At 35.7% G+C, this 15467-nt stretch overlaps 1 protein-coding gene across 1 annotated transcript in view; it reads left to right on the top strand.

Annotated features, from left to right (window-relative positions):
- The first annotated feature begins 132 nt into the window (after positions 1 to 132).
- LOC102806536 (uncharacterized) overlaps positions 133 to 15467 on the top strand; it is a 34884-nt gene continuing 19549 nt past the window's right edge. Inside the window, exons 1-10 of the mRNA XM_085491063.1 lie at positions 133 to 571; positions 5768 to 5891; positions 6162 to 6304; positions 8567 to 8640; positions 9316 to 9428; positions 9930 to 9980; positions 11547 to 11622; positions 13390 to 13469; positions 14393 to 14542; positions 15140 to 15266. Of these exons, the coding sequence (XP_085347189.1) occupies positions 505 to 571; positions 5768 to 5891; positions 6162 to 6304; positions 8567 to 8640; positions 9316 to 9428; positions 9930 to 9980; positions 11547 to 11622; positions 13390 to 13469; positions 14393 to 14542; positions 15140 to 15266 (1005 nt within the window). The 5' untranslated portion in view covers positions 133 to 504. The remainder of the gene's footprint in view (positions 572 to 5767; positions 5892 to 6161; positions 6305 to 8566; positions 8641 to 9315; positions 9429 to 9929; positions 9981 to 11546; positions 11623 to 13389; positions 13470 to 14392; positions 14543 to 15139; positions 15267 to 15467) is intronic.

Genomic DNA, 15467 nt, shown 5'->3' with positions numbered 1-15467 from the left:
AAACAATGTACAAAATAAACACATCTTCTGAAATTAATGGAATAATTTCTATTACAATATCCTCGAATGTTGCAAGTCAACATATCACTGGTTATTTTACTGTGATGAAATTGAGCCTAATGTCGCATAATACGAGCGCGATCATTGGTCCAACGGTAAAGTCGACGGAGAAATTCTTAAGCTATGATTTGTTTATTTTGACATTGAGAGTATTAACACTTACGCTTTTACTTTAACAAAATGTCAAGCTTTTAACGGCAACCTCAATTTTTTCCATCGGTGTCGGAATTTAGTGATAAAATAGAGACAATTTTATATACGTCACAACAACTTCTGCCAATCAGATTCAGTCTTTCATAATAGCCTTTTAATCTTTATACACGAGCACGAAACTCAAAACACTTGGATCAGTACGTGATGTGCAGACAGCGAGTGGTAGTAAATGTGGGTACTTGGCCATAAAATTATTTATACCCACTTATTGTGCATCTGGTAATTACCGTCATGGCACCAGAAACGCAGGCAAAACACTTTATTAAGAAACTTGGTGTTAAACTTTGTAAAACTAAAGGTAGGTCACACACGTGGTTGCACAGTCAAATGACTCAATGGCTGTTATAGAGATTAACTTCATTAAGTTGTTTTTGGTAGCATAATATTTATATTATATATGCATAGTATGTAAGGGCAGCAGCCATGGTAATAATCGTAATTAAATCGATATTTTAGTTGCATTATTCAAAGGCACTATTAAATCGGATGTACCCCTGATGAAAGAGATAATGCTCCAGTCAATGTCAACCCCTACCCTCCCCACCTCTGGGTTTAGTGGGGGATTTGGAAATTATTGTTGTAAAATTTGCCAAATGCTCCACCTCCTGGGGCAAGAAGGATAGGCAAATCACCACCCAAAACAAACCCCCAACATTCAACCCTGGGGAATGCCATGCTTGCTATCAGGAGAGTACTCGATGAATGTATATGCATACGCAGCTAGCGGAGACACGAAATGTAGCTATTACCCCACCTCCACGGGCACAGTTTGGCGGTAAACCCCGTCTTATGCCCCACATTTGTCCAGTATCGCCTGAGGTGGGAGAGGTTGGTGTTGACATTGACTGGAGCATAAGTAGACTGTCGATCCCAAACTATTATTGTTATTTTATTAACCAAAATGGTAATGAATTTGTAAAATATCTGGGGTTGATACAAAATTGTTATGACTGTTTTATTCTGCTGCATGCAGACTATCGTACATCATCCTCCATAATATAGCTCTGCGTACAGTGCTGTGTGTATGGGGGACGCATTCGGTTGATAGATGTCCCTCCCACAGCCCTGCGTACCTCCATAGACAAAATCCGGGAGAGCACCGTAATTGGTGCGCAAGTTAAAAATAAGTAGTTTCCCAGCCGAAATCGGTTGAAATCCGTAACAACCATTACAGAGTTATCTGAAACTGAAGTGTCTTAAAAAAACGACTAGTAAAGATGGACAAATTGTAAACGCGCAGGTACCGGAGGAATTATCGACCAATCGCCGCCATTTTTAATTTCATGCACGTGAGAGAATGAGTTTGTTTTTAGGGCAAAGGAGCCGATTTCATCCACAATTGGACTCCAAACTGGGAGTTCTGGATATATCTAGTAATCGATCATCATTTTTGGTACCTAGGCATGTTATTTCATTAAAAAAGTTATATTTTTCAAAGTCCCGGACTTTGTCTATGGAAGTTCGCAGGGCTGTGGTGGGGACATCCATCAACCGAACGCGTCCCCGTACACACAGCACTGTACGCAGGGCTAGCATGAGGTACAGACCACCCAAAGCAACTTAATGCCACACTATTAAACCAGAATTCACAAAGTAATGCAAAAAACAAAACCACTAATTTATTTGCATTGTCACCAGATGCAGACACCAGTTTTGTGGAGTTGACACTCCATTTTTAGCTGATTTTCATGCTAATAAGTAGCGTTATTGTAAGCTGCCAATGATAAGGCAATTTTTTCATGTGAAGTGTTCTAGGTGATACAAATGCATGTGGCCCTGAAATTTCTTAAATGTACTTTATATCTGAGTTCCATAACTTCACTGCATATCATTAATAGTCGTGAGTATGCTACAGAATAATTTTGGGTCACAGTAGCTGAATCAGTCAATTATGAACATATGGGATTCAGCGTATATTTAAACTGGTTACGTGAACTACTGGAAAAATTGTTATATGGCAGTTGATGATTTTCCATTCAGCTGCGTGATCTCGCGAGTTTGTGAAAGATGTGTGCCGTATGTCTGGCATAAAAATTGAACAATGTCAGATTTTGAGCCCAAATTTCTTTATTTCGAAGCTTACATTTAAAGCGCGGCTCCGCAATCCCAGGAATTGCACCAGTGCATCATGGGAAATGTAATTTGCATGGTCCGCCCAGTTGTTTACTTGGTACACAGCTGTTATCATTTCAACTGAAGGCGTTAATTCCGTAAGCTAACGTCATGCATTACGCTATTATCTGATTTGAAAGGACTTGCTGAATCCCGTTGTTCGACGTTCACTGGGCCTACGCACTCTTTTGAAAGCCGTTTTCTGTGTTTGTTTCGCTCGTGGTCGACTGTAAAGCACAATTTCTGTAAATGGCGTGACGGCATTGTAAGGTTCTCTCTGAATTGAGCTCATGCCTTTGCTTTCTTGCTATTGTACTAATATGTTACAAGTGCGACCTTTTTATACAATGTATTTATTCATTCACTCGCTGCTATTAGGCGTCGTTTATACAAGTATTGGACGATGCTCGGACGACGAAATGCGTGGACTGACGAAAGATACATCCAGCGCAAGTCACAACTTATGAGGGCTGATGACGTTGTGGTCACACAAAAAGAAGTGATGCCGGAGTGTGTTGTAAGACAGATACGCGGACTGTATCCCAATCTTCCAGGCGTGACTTATATGGGTCATCTCTGGTACTGAAAAATATGTGTCTTTCATTGATACAAACGAACCAAACGGCCCTTTTCAGGGCCAACAAATATTCCAAAAAGAGAACTACCGTATTGTCAATTACTTGCATCATGAAAAAAACTGTAGTTTATTTGAATGACCTACACAATGTAGTTGTCGTACAACGTTTGCCATAATGTGTCTTGTCGGCTCGGCAATAATGACGTTATGCAACGTCAAAAAAACAAAAACAAAAAAAGAACTTTATTATACGTATACGGCTGTGCGGCACGGGTCCGACGCCAAATATACATAAATATATGCGCGGCTCATACTAGTACGTGACAAAAAGGGCTAAATAGTTCACTGCGGGGACATGTTTCAGGGAACATTATATTTTTTTGTGAGACCTTTCAATTTATTTATTTCGAGAACGAAGAGAAATTTGAGAAGCATACTCGACATATTGTAGGGGACGTATTTGGGACTCCCTCGACTCTTTTCATCGATATCAGAGTGAAACCCATTTTTTTTACAGCCCTGTAACCGCGAATGTCTTTCTTTGCACACACACACTACAGAAATTATTGGTATGTTTACGCAAAGTCCCTCCCCTCTCGCGCACACCCCAGCTCGTGCGATTCGCACTCGCTCGGATCGGACCGCTTCGTGGAGCGCCGACGATGTCCCCTGAGATGAACGGACGGACAAACAGCTCACAGCATATCATTTCTTATTAGCTCCACGATATCACTTACATGATCAACTCCGTAATTACATAAACATACCTAGAGATTGAACAAACAACCCGGGATTAACACCTTACATTTGCATAAACCCATGACTGACAGCCAGTTTGAGCAGTCAAAACGACTGTTTGAATCATGCTTTTCCGTCGCTTTTACGCGGAAATCGCACTGACATCGCACCGAACTCGTAAATTAACATCGCAGTTGTATCGCGGACATATTCATGTTTGTGTACGACATGAAAATAAAGCACCACAGGCGTTAAGATTGCCGAAAAGAGTGATTTTGCGGAGCACCCCGAAGAGATGTTTCACGCTTGAGTGTCATTTGCATACTGAAAAGTGGCGGCCATCTTTCCTTTTATACACCCAGACCCGCGGTTTAAAGGCAGATTTTTGACAGAGGAATATTGCGTTTGAATATCTTTACCTCATCAAAATTGACCATCATCAAATGTGTACGACACATGGAAATATCCTCCTAAATACTTTCGCATTTGTCGAATCCCATGCAATGTTTGTCGCCACTACGACGCTGCGTTCAATTTAACGCACAAGGCGGGATCTCGCAGTGAACAGAAAATGGTCTGTTGGTGCTAATACAATAGAACTTGGCACACCAAGGGATGGAATATCATCTACATGTATTCCTTTTGATGTTTGCCACAGTTGACATTTCCTGTAAGCTTTGTCTTTACATTACTCCATCTGTATTTATATATATATATATAATATCCATTGTCTGCCAATGGCTCAGGGTGTGTATAAAAATATAAAGGACAAAACTGTGAAAGCAACTTTTCAACCTCTTTAGATTGCAGAAGCTCTGAAGCAAAAATTCACAATAAACATTGGTTATGTAATTAATATTTACTTTTTCTCATAATAAACGAAAAATTGTCGGATCACAAGTGAAACTAGAACACTATGAAGGGAAGTGCCATTGAGCACATTTCTAGAAACAGTTGTGCGTCTCAAAATATGATCAGTGTCATCTTCAGCTATATACTATACTTCAGCTATATTGTCAAATATACTATACTTCAGCTATATTGTCAAATATACTATACTTCAGCTATATTGTCAAATATACTATACTTCAGCTATATTGTCAAATCTACTATACTTCAGCTATATTGTCAAATATATTATACTTCAGCTATATTGTCAAATATACTATACTTCAGCTATTTTGTCAAATATACTATACTTCAGCTATATTGTCAAATTTTCTTTAACGTTGTAATAAAGCAATATTCTATTCTATATACCTGTACTAACACTATACATCATTGTTCCTGTAAAACAGGGGTGTGAATATTTTGAATATGTCACTGGTAAATAATTATTTCAATAATGTTTCACACCCCAAATAAAACATGTGGAAACTTAACATAACCCATGCTTTATAGAATCCAGTGCTCAAAATTAACAACCTTTCTCGCAGTTTTTGAAGCATGTAGTACTATGGCTAGATTGGGTAGTCTATCAGGTTTTGTATGCACTTTGAGACTTACAAACAAGTGTGAACACAAATAAAGTACTGTTTGAGCACAACTTTGCTTTCCAAACTGACCTTGTCTTAAAAATGCAGTGTGAAGCATTGTTGCAAATAATAATTTTATTTTTAGTATTACTCGTCCAGAATCGTATATTGTGGTTTTTAAAACAAGCTAAGCTAGTTTTTAAATCGGCTAAATGCTTCACAAACCTTACTGTAAATGATAAATTGCTTAATTAATGTAGGACACACATAACTTTGAGGGAAAACTAGCGTATGGAATTTCAAATGATCTTCCTATGGTGAGACTATCACCTATATCTATTCAAAGCTAATGCCTGTATTTCTTCCTGAATAATTTTCAAACTAAATTACCGTAAAATGTGTATTGGAAGCCGCATCCCTAAAGAAGTCGCACCTATTCTATTTAAATAATCAAGAACCAAAATTTCATTGTTTTATATGTGTAGATGCTCTCATAGAAGCCACATCTTATCTGTTGCATTGTACCATTTTAATAGAAGTCGTAGCTTCTAATACAGATTTTACAGTAATAAAGCTGAACTTTTTTTTTTAGATCATAAAATCAATTTTGAGGAAATGAAAGATCGATTTCACCAGTCCATTAACTGCCTTCCACAAGGATCATTGAAAAAGGAACTTATTCGGAAATATGTAAAGTATGTAAAGAAATTATGGAGGTAAGTAACCAAATAAAGATGAGATGCGCTAGTTTTGCTTAATTTTTGTTCAATTATACACAAGCATTTTAAAGCAGGGGAGTCGTCACCTGCGTATGCGTCAGATGGCCATAGCGTCATTGTTTACAAACAATCGTCTACCCAGGAGCCTTTTCGAATTTAGTATGTGTTATCGACGATTGGGACTCAATTACCCGCGCGTGCGTAGGTGACGACGTATGTAGTAATTGTGATATTGTTTTATTTTCAAATTTGCTGTTCTTCTGTTAGAATCATAAAAAAAAATAAAGATCGGAATAAATACAAAGAAGAGGCAGAAGGAGATTTACAATACAATTTGCTTACACCAGATGGTAGAAAATCAGCTGTCAACAAGTTGAAAAAACAAAGTAAAGAAATGCGACGGAGACTTGGTAAGTTGCCAATCGATTTATACAGGGTTTTGAGGCTTGAGCTGAGCGACTCCAAGACCTTGTATAATGTGCTTGTCATTCTATAAAAATCTTACAACATGGCTGCAATCACAGTTGAGTGTATCTTTGGCAACTTTTGTGGATTATATTTTATTTAATTTTGTTATCGGTCTCTCCACTGATACTGTTAATTTTATTATCAGTGTGAATTGCAATTTGTACAACTGATATAACTTGGCAACAATGCAAACAAATGGAATAAATATCCAACATTTCCATTCCTTTCAAAGTTGTTTCAATAAAAGTGTTTGCATTCTCACATACCAAATTTATTAAAATCTACAAGTTTATTATGATATTAATATCCTGTGATCTGATTGGTGGAGACTTACCCCAGACCATTCGTCCCGGTGTTATCGCTATCGCCACACGAGACTCCAGCTTGTCTCCTATACAATTTGACTGCGCACATCCAGAAAGTAGATGTAGCTGTGATTGGTGGAATACTAATGAGTTGAGTGTCAATCAAACGCCCACGCTATCTTTAGTAAACAAAGTCACGTGACACGCGCCATTTTAGTTTTGATTAGTTCATCGGATCGGAGTGGTCGGGCAGGCGATTTCAAGGCAGCACGCTTAACCCTTTCGTTCACAGGTTGGGAGATATAAGAATGACTGACAATTTCACGCCACTGTTTTACATTATTGGCGGATTTTTCTGCGCTATCAATCTTTCTCTTACAAACTAGACATAGATGAGACGACAGAGTCGCTCCTTTCACAACGTCGCACTGGATCAAATTGGAAAGACGATTTCCATAAGTTATCCCTCCTGCTTTTCCTGGCTTGAATAAATTCACACACGACTTTAACTGTCCACAAACTCGAAGACTACACGAACACAGTCTACAATAGTCGTCCGCAACAATATGTATGTATTTCTTCGGTGTACTGATGCACGAATGCACCGTGACACGGTGTTTCTCGGGTGTCGCCATCGCTGAGAATGCCGCCGGCGCAATTTTTCACCCAACTCGCGATTCTGTTTTGCAACATTTTATCAATATTCCCTTTGACAAAATCGCCGACAAAAGCACGCTTTGCTGATCTTTTGTTCTATAATTCTTAATGCAAACACCGACCCTAGTAGTAATTAGTAACGTCGCCTAGTACATATCATGGATGTACTAAGAACATCCATGTACATATGAACGGTCGTCATTGCAAATCGAACATCCTTTTGAAATTTGGACGTCGGGCAGGCGATTTCAAGGCACCGCACTTAAATATTAACAACATATTTTTCTGAGCGGTTGTTTATTCTCTTTCAAACGAGACATAAATGTGACGACATAGTCGATCCCTTATCCACCGCTAAGAATGCCGCAATGTTTCGTTCGTTTTGCAACATGCCACAAATCGTCGAAAAAAACACCACTTCGACGGAAGCTTGCGTAATAAGGGGGGTAAAACAAGAAAACAAATGCCATGTTTAATACATATCGACCTGTTTTACTTGCGAAAGATAACGGAACATGAACTCGTTTCGTGCGACTTCGGAACCGAAGGAACACACCAACAACGTTGAATTTACCCGCTATCTTCCAAATATGGTATATTAATTTATTCAGTTGTTTATTTAGAGTGACGTCCGCGGTCGAATGCGATTGGCTATCGATGTCAGTGCAAAGGTCATATGAATATTAAAATTAAGTGGGCGGAAGGAAAATTGTATAGGAGACAAGCTGGAGTCTCGTGTGGCGATAGCGATAACACCGGGACGAATGGTCTGGGGTAGTGGAGACTACCCAGTTGTGTTAGAGTGTAGATATGTAATATTTGCAATTCATGCTAATTGTGTTGGAACATGTATACGCTAATTGCAATTTGATTGTTAGTCATAAAGAACTTGCATAACATTTCTGTGATATATATATATACACTTTTCATTGAAAAATGTCAAATATAACTGTTTCTTAACTAGACCAATTAGTGGAGCTATTTCAGGTTTGCCTGTTTTGATTCGTATTCATTCTCTTGCTTACATCAGTTTTTTAACATACATGTATGAAAGGATACTAAACCACCTAAGAATACCATCTATAAGAAATAACAAAAATTGTGTTCTCATTTTATACAAGTGTTATGTATTTATTATTTTACAAGTTTGATTAGTTAAAATTCTGCAATGAACAATGATTGATGAAAAATTTGGCAAAGAAAATGTAGTTTGTCTTATTTATGATAATATCTTAACTTTAGGGAAACATCTGTTGGCTGAGGTTTATAGTGATGCTGATGTATCCAAAGAAGTTTTGGGATTGGTTGTTGATGATGTGAGTATGACTTCAAAATGTCAGCGACTGACAGAAAAATATTAAATATCTGGTCACGTTTTTTTTTTTTTTTTTTTTTTTTTTTTTTTTTTTTTTTTTTTTTTTCCATAGGCCTAATTATTATAAACTCACTATTTTAAGCAGTAAAAAAGTGTTTCATCTAAAAATTAACGATCCCAGACCGTTGTTTGTGGGGATAAGTGGTGACTTTGAACCTCAATACAAAAGACTGAAAGAAACACTTCAATATCTAGTATGCGTTTGATTGAATCCATTATAACTTGGCTATTTATAATACCCTTAGTTTTCAAGAGTTTAAAAAAAAATAAAAAAAATCTGACCGACTGACTCAATTTTCCAACTTGAGGGCAACATAATTTTTTTTTTTTTTGGCCTGATAAACTGGTATATTTTAGAATTGTAACATTCTGCTTGTTTTGGAGATTCAAACAAAAATTGCTGAATAAGTGCAATTTGTTTTTTGTTATGGAATCATTGCTAGTTTAAGAATACAGGTGATTCTGTTTAATGTTGGCACACAGATGAGAGGCTCTTTGGTAAACATGTATATCATGAGACTTACTGAACATTGAGATTGACTACCGATAATAGCAAACAAGGACTGCAAATTGTTAATGCTTGTTTAGTGTGACTTAAAACTCTATTTTATCATAGTATGACGGAGATAAGAAGTCTGCTAATATGAAAGCAATTGAAGTAGAAAACCAAGTTACTCTTGGTAACACCAATAGAGATGTATTACATAAACACATCTCTAGCTTTATCAGGTATGTACAGTCATTATGGAAATAGATAATGTATCAGGGGGTCAAAATTAACCTTTTCACAACCAGTTCCCTCTTTTCATCGTAAGTTCACAAAATAGTCCTGTTTATAGTCTGCACTTTCCTTTAGAAGATTGGGACAAAAATAGCCAAATTTTTGGGGTAAAAAATAAAGTCATTCAAATTTTGTCTCTTGGCTCCAAAATCAGGGTTCATTTCCAGAAATATTGAAGAATATAAAAAAAATGTATTACCCAAACTAAATGTATTGTTTAAAACAAAAGATGTAACAATCATGCTTGCATTAAGCAGTGGTTACCTGGTGTATGGTTATCCATGGAAAGTCAACTATTTGGCAGATACAAGTTGTCTCAAGCTATTTCATCAAATTACAAGTTCAAACTCGGTGAATGCATGACAGACTCTGTGTTGCAAATAGCTTTCAGACTTATTTTCCAATGTAGAATATGAAACCCACTAAACACGACATATTTACCATTACAGAAAAATGACAATAGAAGTTGAAGAAGTCATACTTTTAAAGAAAAGGAAACGGTTAGTAATATCTTAACACTTTTGTCATCTTTCAGAAAAAATAAAACCTGATAATTGAAATTATGTTCATACTTGGTCCAAAATAATTTTAAAAAAATTTGTTTGTGTGTCTGTGTGAAAATGTAGTGTTAACTGCTTTAATTTTAAGGGACATATTTTTGAAAATTTCATGAGTCAGTAAAAATAACCAATTTGTAGTAAGAATTTTTCCAAGGTCATATAACACAATGTCTTTTAGAAAGCCAATAATGTGTACAGAATCCAAAACTGAAAACCAAAATTTTTGTATTATGGTTTGTCTATAAGTGATCTTGAACCATCACTGCAGGCATCAATTGGCCAGAAATCAAATTATCGACCATTCTGACATTGGTAAAATGTTTTCTTCACAAAAGCCATAAGATTATGAAAAAATTAAGCCGTTTATGCAATTTTCAAGTCATCACAACATCCTTGCCATAGAATAATACTATCGCCTACAAATTACTTCATTTAACAATATATTTTTAAATAATTCAACCCCAGACAAAGAACAAAATATCAATACTGTTGATTTTAAAGGGCCATATGCTGTGACTTTTGTTGTAATTTTTTGATAAATATAATACTGAGCTAAAATTTTAATTGTAATACTAAATGAGTAAACATGGTCAGTCACATGGGTTTTACATAATTATGTTAATGGTAAGCAAATGAACAGAATTCTAGCTTGGACTTCCAGCTGTATAGATGCTGTTTACATGTCCGTAATTTGGCATAGGTTACATAGTTTAAACAAATTAGGCAGACAAACAGTTCATGATATTTTACTGTGAACGCACAAATGAAAGGAACACCTATTTACCAACATCGTCAACAAACTTGCTAACGAAACGCCTTTATGTCTGGAGATCATTTCCAATTTGAAACCCTTTGGGCCACCTCATTTTCAAAAGGAGTCAATGGTATTTACTAAAGGGGTGCACTCTCAAGTCGTTTCTTTATGCAAAATTTTTGTATTTTTTCTCGTTATATGCTTGTTATATAGTTTAAACAAATTAGGCAGACAAACAGTTCATGATATTTTACTGTGAACGCACAAATGAAAGGAACACCTATTTACCAACATCGTCAACAAACTTGCTAACGAAACGCCTTTATGTCTGGAGATCATTTCCAATTTGAAACCCTTTGGGCCACCTCATTTTCAAAAGGAGTCAATGGTATTTACTAAAGGGGTGCACTCTCAAGTCGTTTCTTTATGCAAAATTTTTGTATTTTTTCTCGTTATATGCTATTTTAAATGTAATAAATTATTAAGTACAATTACAACAGCGATAAAAATTATAATGGAAAATTCATATACCGATCATGCCCTTCTCTAAAAGTATCTTGGCCTCCAATTGAAAATAAGATGGCCTAATCTGATTATGATGTCCAGACACCAGTTTGAATCAGCACAGGCAAGTTTGCTGACGATGTTGGTAATTAGGTATTCCTTTCATTCACACGTCCACAGTAAGAATAATATAGTTGAATGTCTATAACAACACAATAATATTGTGGTGACAATTCTATCTCTTCTAGGTGTATGACATTACAGAGGGACATCAGTAATTTCTTGTTATTGGTTGTCTTTCAGAATTCTATGATTACAAGTGTGGTAAGCTCTTCAATTGTTTCCTGCTTCATTTCATCAATGCTTTTAGATTTAAGGTAGAAGCCTACTCATAAATTAAAAAACCCAGAATTTATTCATTTTGCAATAAATTGTACTCCAAGGCAATATAAGGATATTGACTTGAAAAAAGTTGGGGGGTCACCAGCCTTTTTTTCGAGAAATTAATGGTTGTTTTTTAGTGGAAAGTCGCCATTTTGACAAAATTATAACACTTTTACCACAGGTTCCTATGGCAGAGATATTATGCAATATCTCAAAATCTAGCCTGGTGACATAGGCTGAAAAAATCATATATTGTTAATGATGGAGTACCTTTTGTTGTTCTGAATTATTAAAAAAATCTGGGTTTTAAACAGTGTCAAAAAATCCATTTTTTCTTTAACATTATTATGGTAGAAGCTTACTCATATATTTTGAGAAATTTGGTCATAAATAGCATGACAATGTTCATTGGTTTATTATGTAAAATCATGAAGCTATTGTCCCATGGCACCATAAAATAGTATTCTATTGTGTGTTACAGTGATGTATTTTGAAAAAACTTGTACTACATTTTTTCAAAAATAGCTATTTTTAGAACAATTCCATAGAGCGCAATGTTAAACAAAAATTGCATTTTTCAACAATTTTTAAAACCCAGATTTTTGAAAAAATTCAGGAAAACAAAAAGTAGGCCATCATTAACAACGTATTATTTTTTCAGCCTATGTCACCAGCCTACAATTTGAGATATGGCATAATATCTGTGCCATAGGAACCTATGGTAAAAGCACTATAATACTGCCAAAATGGCCGCTATCCACTAAAATACAACCATGATTTTCTCGAAAATTAACCTGGTGACCCCCATTTTTTTCAAAGTCAATATTCTTATATTGCCTGGAAGTACAATGTATTAAAAAATTAAGAAATTCTGGGTTTTTGAAATCATGACTAGGCTTCTACCTTAAGCGAGACATTTGTAAGATTTCTGGATTAGGCTTGAACTTGAAAAGCAATTGACTTGATGCCCAAAATATTTGCCTTGGTGTCTTTCAAAATTAGATAACCCTTGTACTTCGTGCTAGTGTACTTTCGAAGCAGAATTTTTTATTGTGATTCAATTCAATTCGGTTGGTCAACTGTGAATTTTGATGAAAAGGCGCTAAATGTTTCTCAGAGATGACCAGGATGAGTTTGATCAAAGTTGGTGTGATGATCATACATATTGGGTTACAGGTACACATCATTTTTAGTCCCCGATCAGATCGGTCCGAAAAAACGGGTTTGACCTCTGTGAGTCTGTGTGTCTCTGTGTGTGTGTGTGTGAGTTCGTACCTATATCTTAGACATGCCTAGACGTATTACATTTAAACTTCACACATACATCATACATATTATTATACATGTGCACATCAATTTGTATTTATTCTAAATATGAACCAAAAATTGAATCACATCCTGAATCATTTAAATATTGAGTTTTACCATTGACACACCTCTAACAAAACAAAGGTGGGTAAAACATCAACATAACAGTGATCATTTTAGTATTTTTGAAATGAGAGCTCTAGCTTTCCAGTGTTTGGTTGCTTGCTTGCTTATACTGGCTGTCAGAATACAATCTTGCTAGTTATCTAATAAATGCAATTTAGTTTTCAGATACACTGTTGGGTTTCTTTGCTTTCATACTATACCTGTGAATAAGTCAATGATCATATTCTATCACTGTTATTCAAGTATTAATACAAGTCTTCTTTTACTTTTTAGGATGAGAAAAAACCACACTTTGAAGATCTTCTTGCCGCAGTCATATCACTTTACCTTGATGTGGAAATCTATCTTCATCGGTGAGTTTTTTATTAGACTTTAGGTTTTGTTTCCCATCATTACATGAATAAGTTTGCGCTACAAGTGAAATGTCACATACAATAAAATAAAGAAATGTTTTCATGTTTCGGAGGGTGTTGAACCAAATAAACCTGTAATCAGCCCTCAAATTTGTTTCCCTTTGCCAAGTGAAAAATTTAGTAGCCAAGTGCCAAATTGTTTGTTGCCAGAATTCTTTTTTATACAATCACAGAAACACCAAATAAGTTAAAATTCTGATTCACTTACAGAATATTTTTGTACATGAAGTCATAAACAAATTTAAATATGACCAATAATAAATTGCACATATGGTGAGTGTTTGCATGTGTGTATAAGTGTGCCAGTCTGATTTTGTTTAGGTTGCAAATAAGTAATCAAGATATTTACTTTAATAGGCATTAATTTTATTAGGTTTCCATGTCAACCAAAATGATAATGGACGTATTTAAAAAACTTGTTTTTGGTTGTGGTGATGCATCGGTGCATCATTTTTTAATTTCCTCTCGGAAGAGAAGCAAAACCTTTTTTTGGCCTTATTATTATCTAGTATTTCTTGGATCCCCTCATCTTTAATTCCAAACGACAGTCCAGACTAATAGTGCTCATGTGTTGACTACAACGAAGGTCAGTTAAATTTTGTTTTGCTCTACATGGGAACTATTTACTGTAAAATCTGTATATGAAACTTCCATTGAAATGGTACAATGCAACAGAAGGGATGGTGCTTCAATTAGAGTATCTACACGTATGAGAAATTGTGAATGTTTGGTACTCAATTACTCAATAAGAATGGGTGTGAATTATATTAGAGATGCGGCTTCTAATACAGATTTTACGGTATTCATTAGTCCTTTTACCTTCATCCAACTAATATTCTTTCGTTATTCTCATTTGGTTTTAGAGGAAAGGATGATGCAGCAGATGCAGCCAAGAATACTATACTTAAAATAAACATGTTACTGGGAAAGTCCACTTCCTACCTATATGATGCTGTTTTACAGACAACATCAGTTACTGCGAAAGATGTACCATTTATGTTACCTATCTACGAGTAAGTACTTTTTCCAACCCATATAATCTCACTTTCTGGTTCCTCAAAAAATGCACCATGCACTTGACGCATAATGTCTCCGAAGATTATATTTCAACACGTCACCTTGTGATAGCTTCCACAGAGTGCCGCCAGATGTGAAAATATTAGCAATTTCTGAAAATGTTTTGCTATTTGAAAACAAATTTGTTCGCATATATTATCAATTTCGTGCTCCATACCTGGAAGTGTAAAAATTTTAGCATTAAAGGGCGGTGATCGTCGCATCGTGTTTGTGTTGATAAACATTGATTTTTCCCACAATCCAATGCTTTTCTAATGGAAATCACGCGAAGTGAACTAATTACCACCGTTGACTCCTCAACACCTTCCAATCACCAATGAGCTTGGTAATGTCCCAGTTTGTACTCGTTGACCCATATCTCATGCTTGCGATGACCACCACCCTTTAAACTGATGTGATCTTAGTCTATCTACATGTAAGTAATTTTCTCAAAAAGACTTTTAGTTATTTTGCAAAAATGAATCAATTTTTTAGTGTTCATCTGCTTCTTTCAGAGCAAATACAATAATCTTATTTTTGATTGTTTTTATTAGGAGTATTTTGAAGAGACCTCCAGATGTTGTTACTAACTGTACTTATATCAAATACATGAGTACTGTCAAGCAAGTCTTAAGTATCTTGGATAATAAGTACAAGGATAAAGTTGATTTAATTAAAAAGGTACAATAATTAATTGCTCTTATTGATAGAGAATAATACCTTATTCCATAGTGTTCTACATTCAAGCCTTGCACATGCAGAATACAATGCATCCAAGTGCAGTCGTTTCCACATGGCTTATTGATGGCCATTTCAGGTACAAGAAAATGCACTAAATTGAGCATTTATGAAACTGGGTAAAGTTCTTCACAACATTGTTAA

Source organism: Saccoglossus kowalevskii, chromosome 16, assembly GCF_978046115.1.
Source record: "Saccoglossus kowalevskii chromosome 16, keSacKowa6.1, whole genome shotgun sequence".
Taxonomy (NCBI): Eukaryota; Metazoa; Hemichordata; class Enteropneusta; family Harrimaniidae; genus Saccoglossus; species Saccoglossus kowalevskii.
This window is presented reverse-complemented; position numbering and strand designations above follow the sequence as displayed.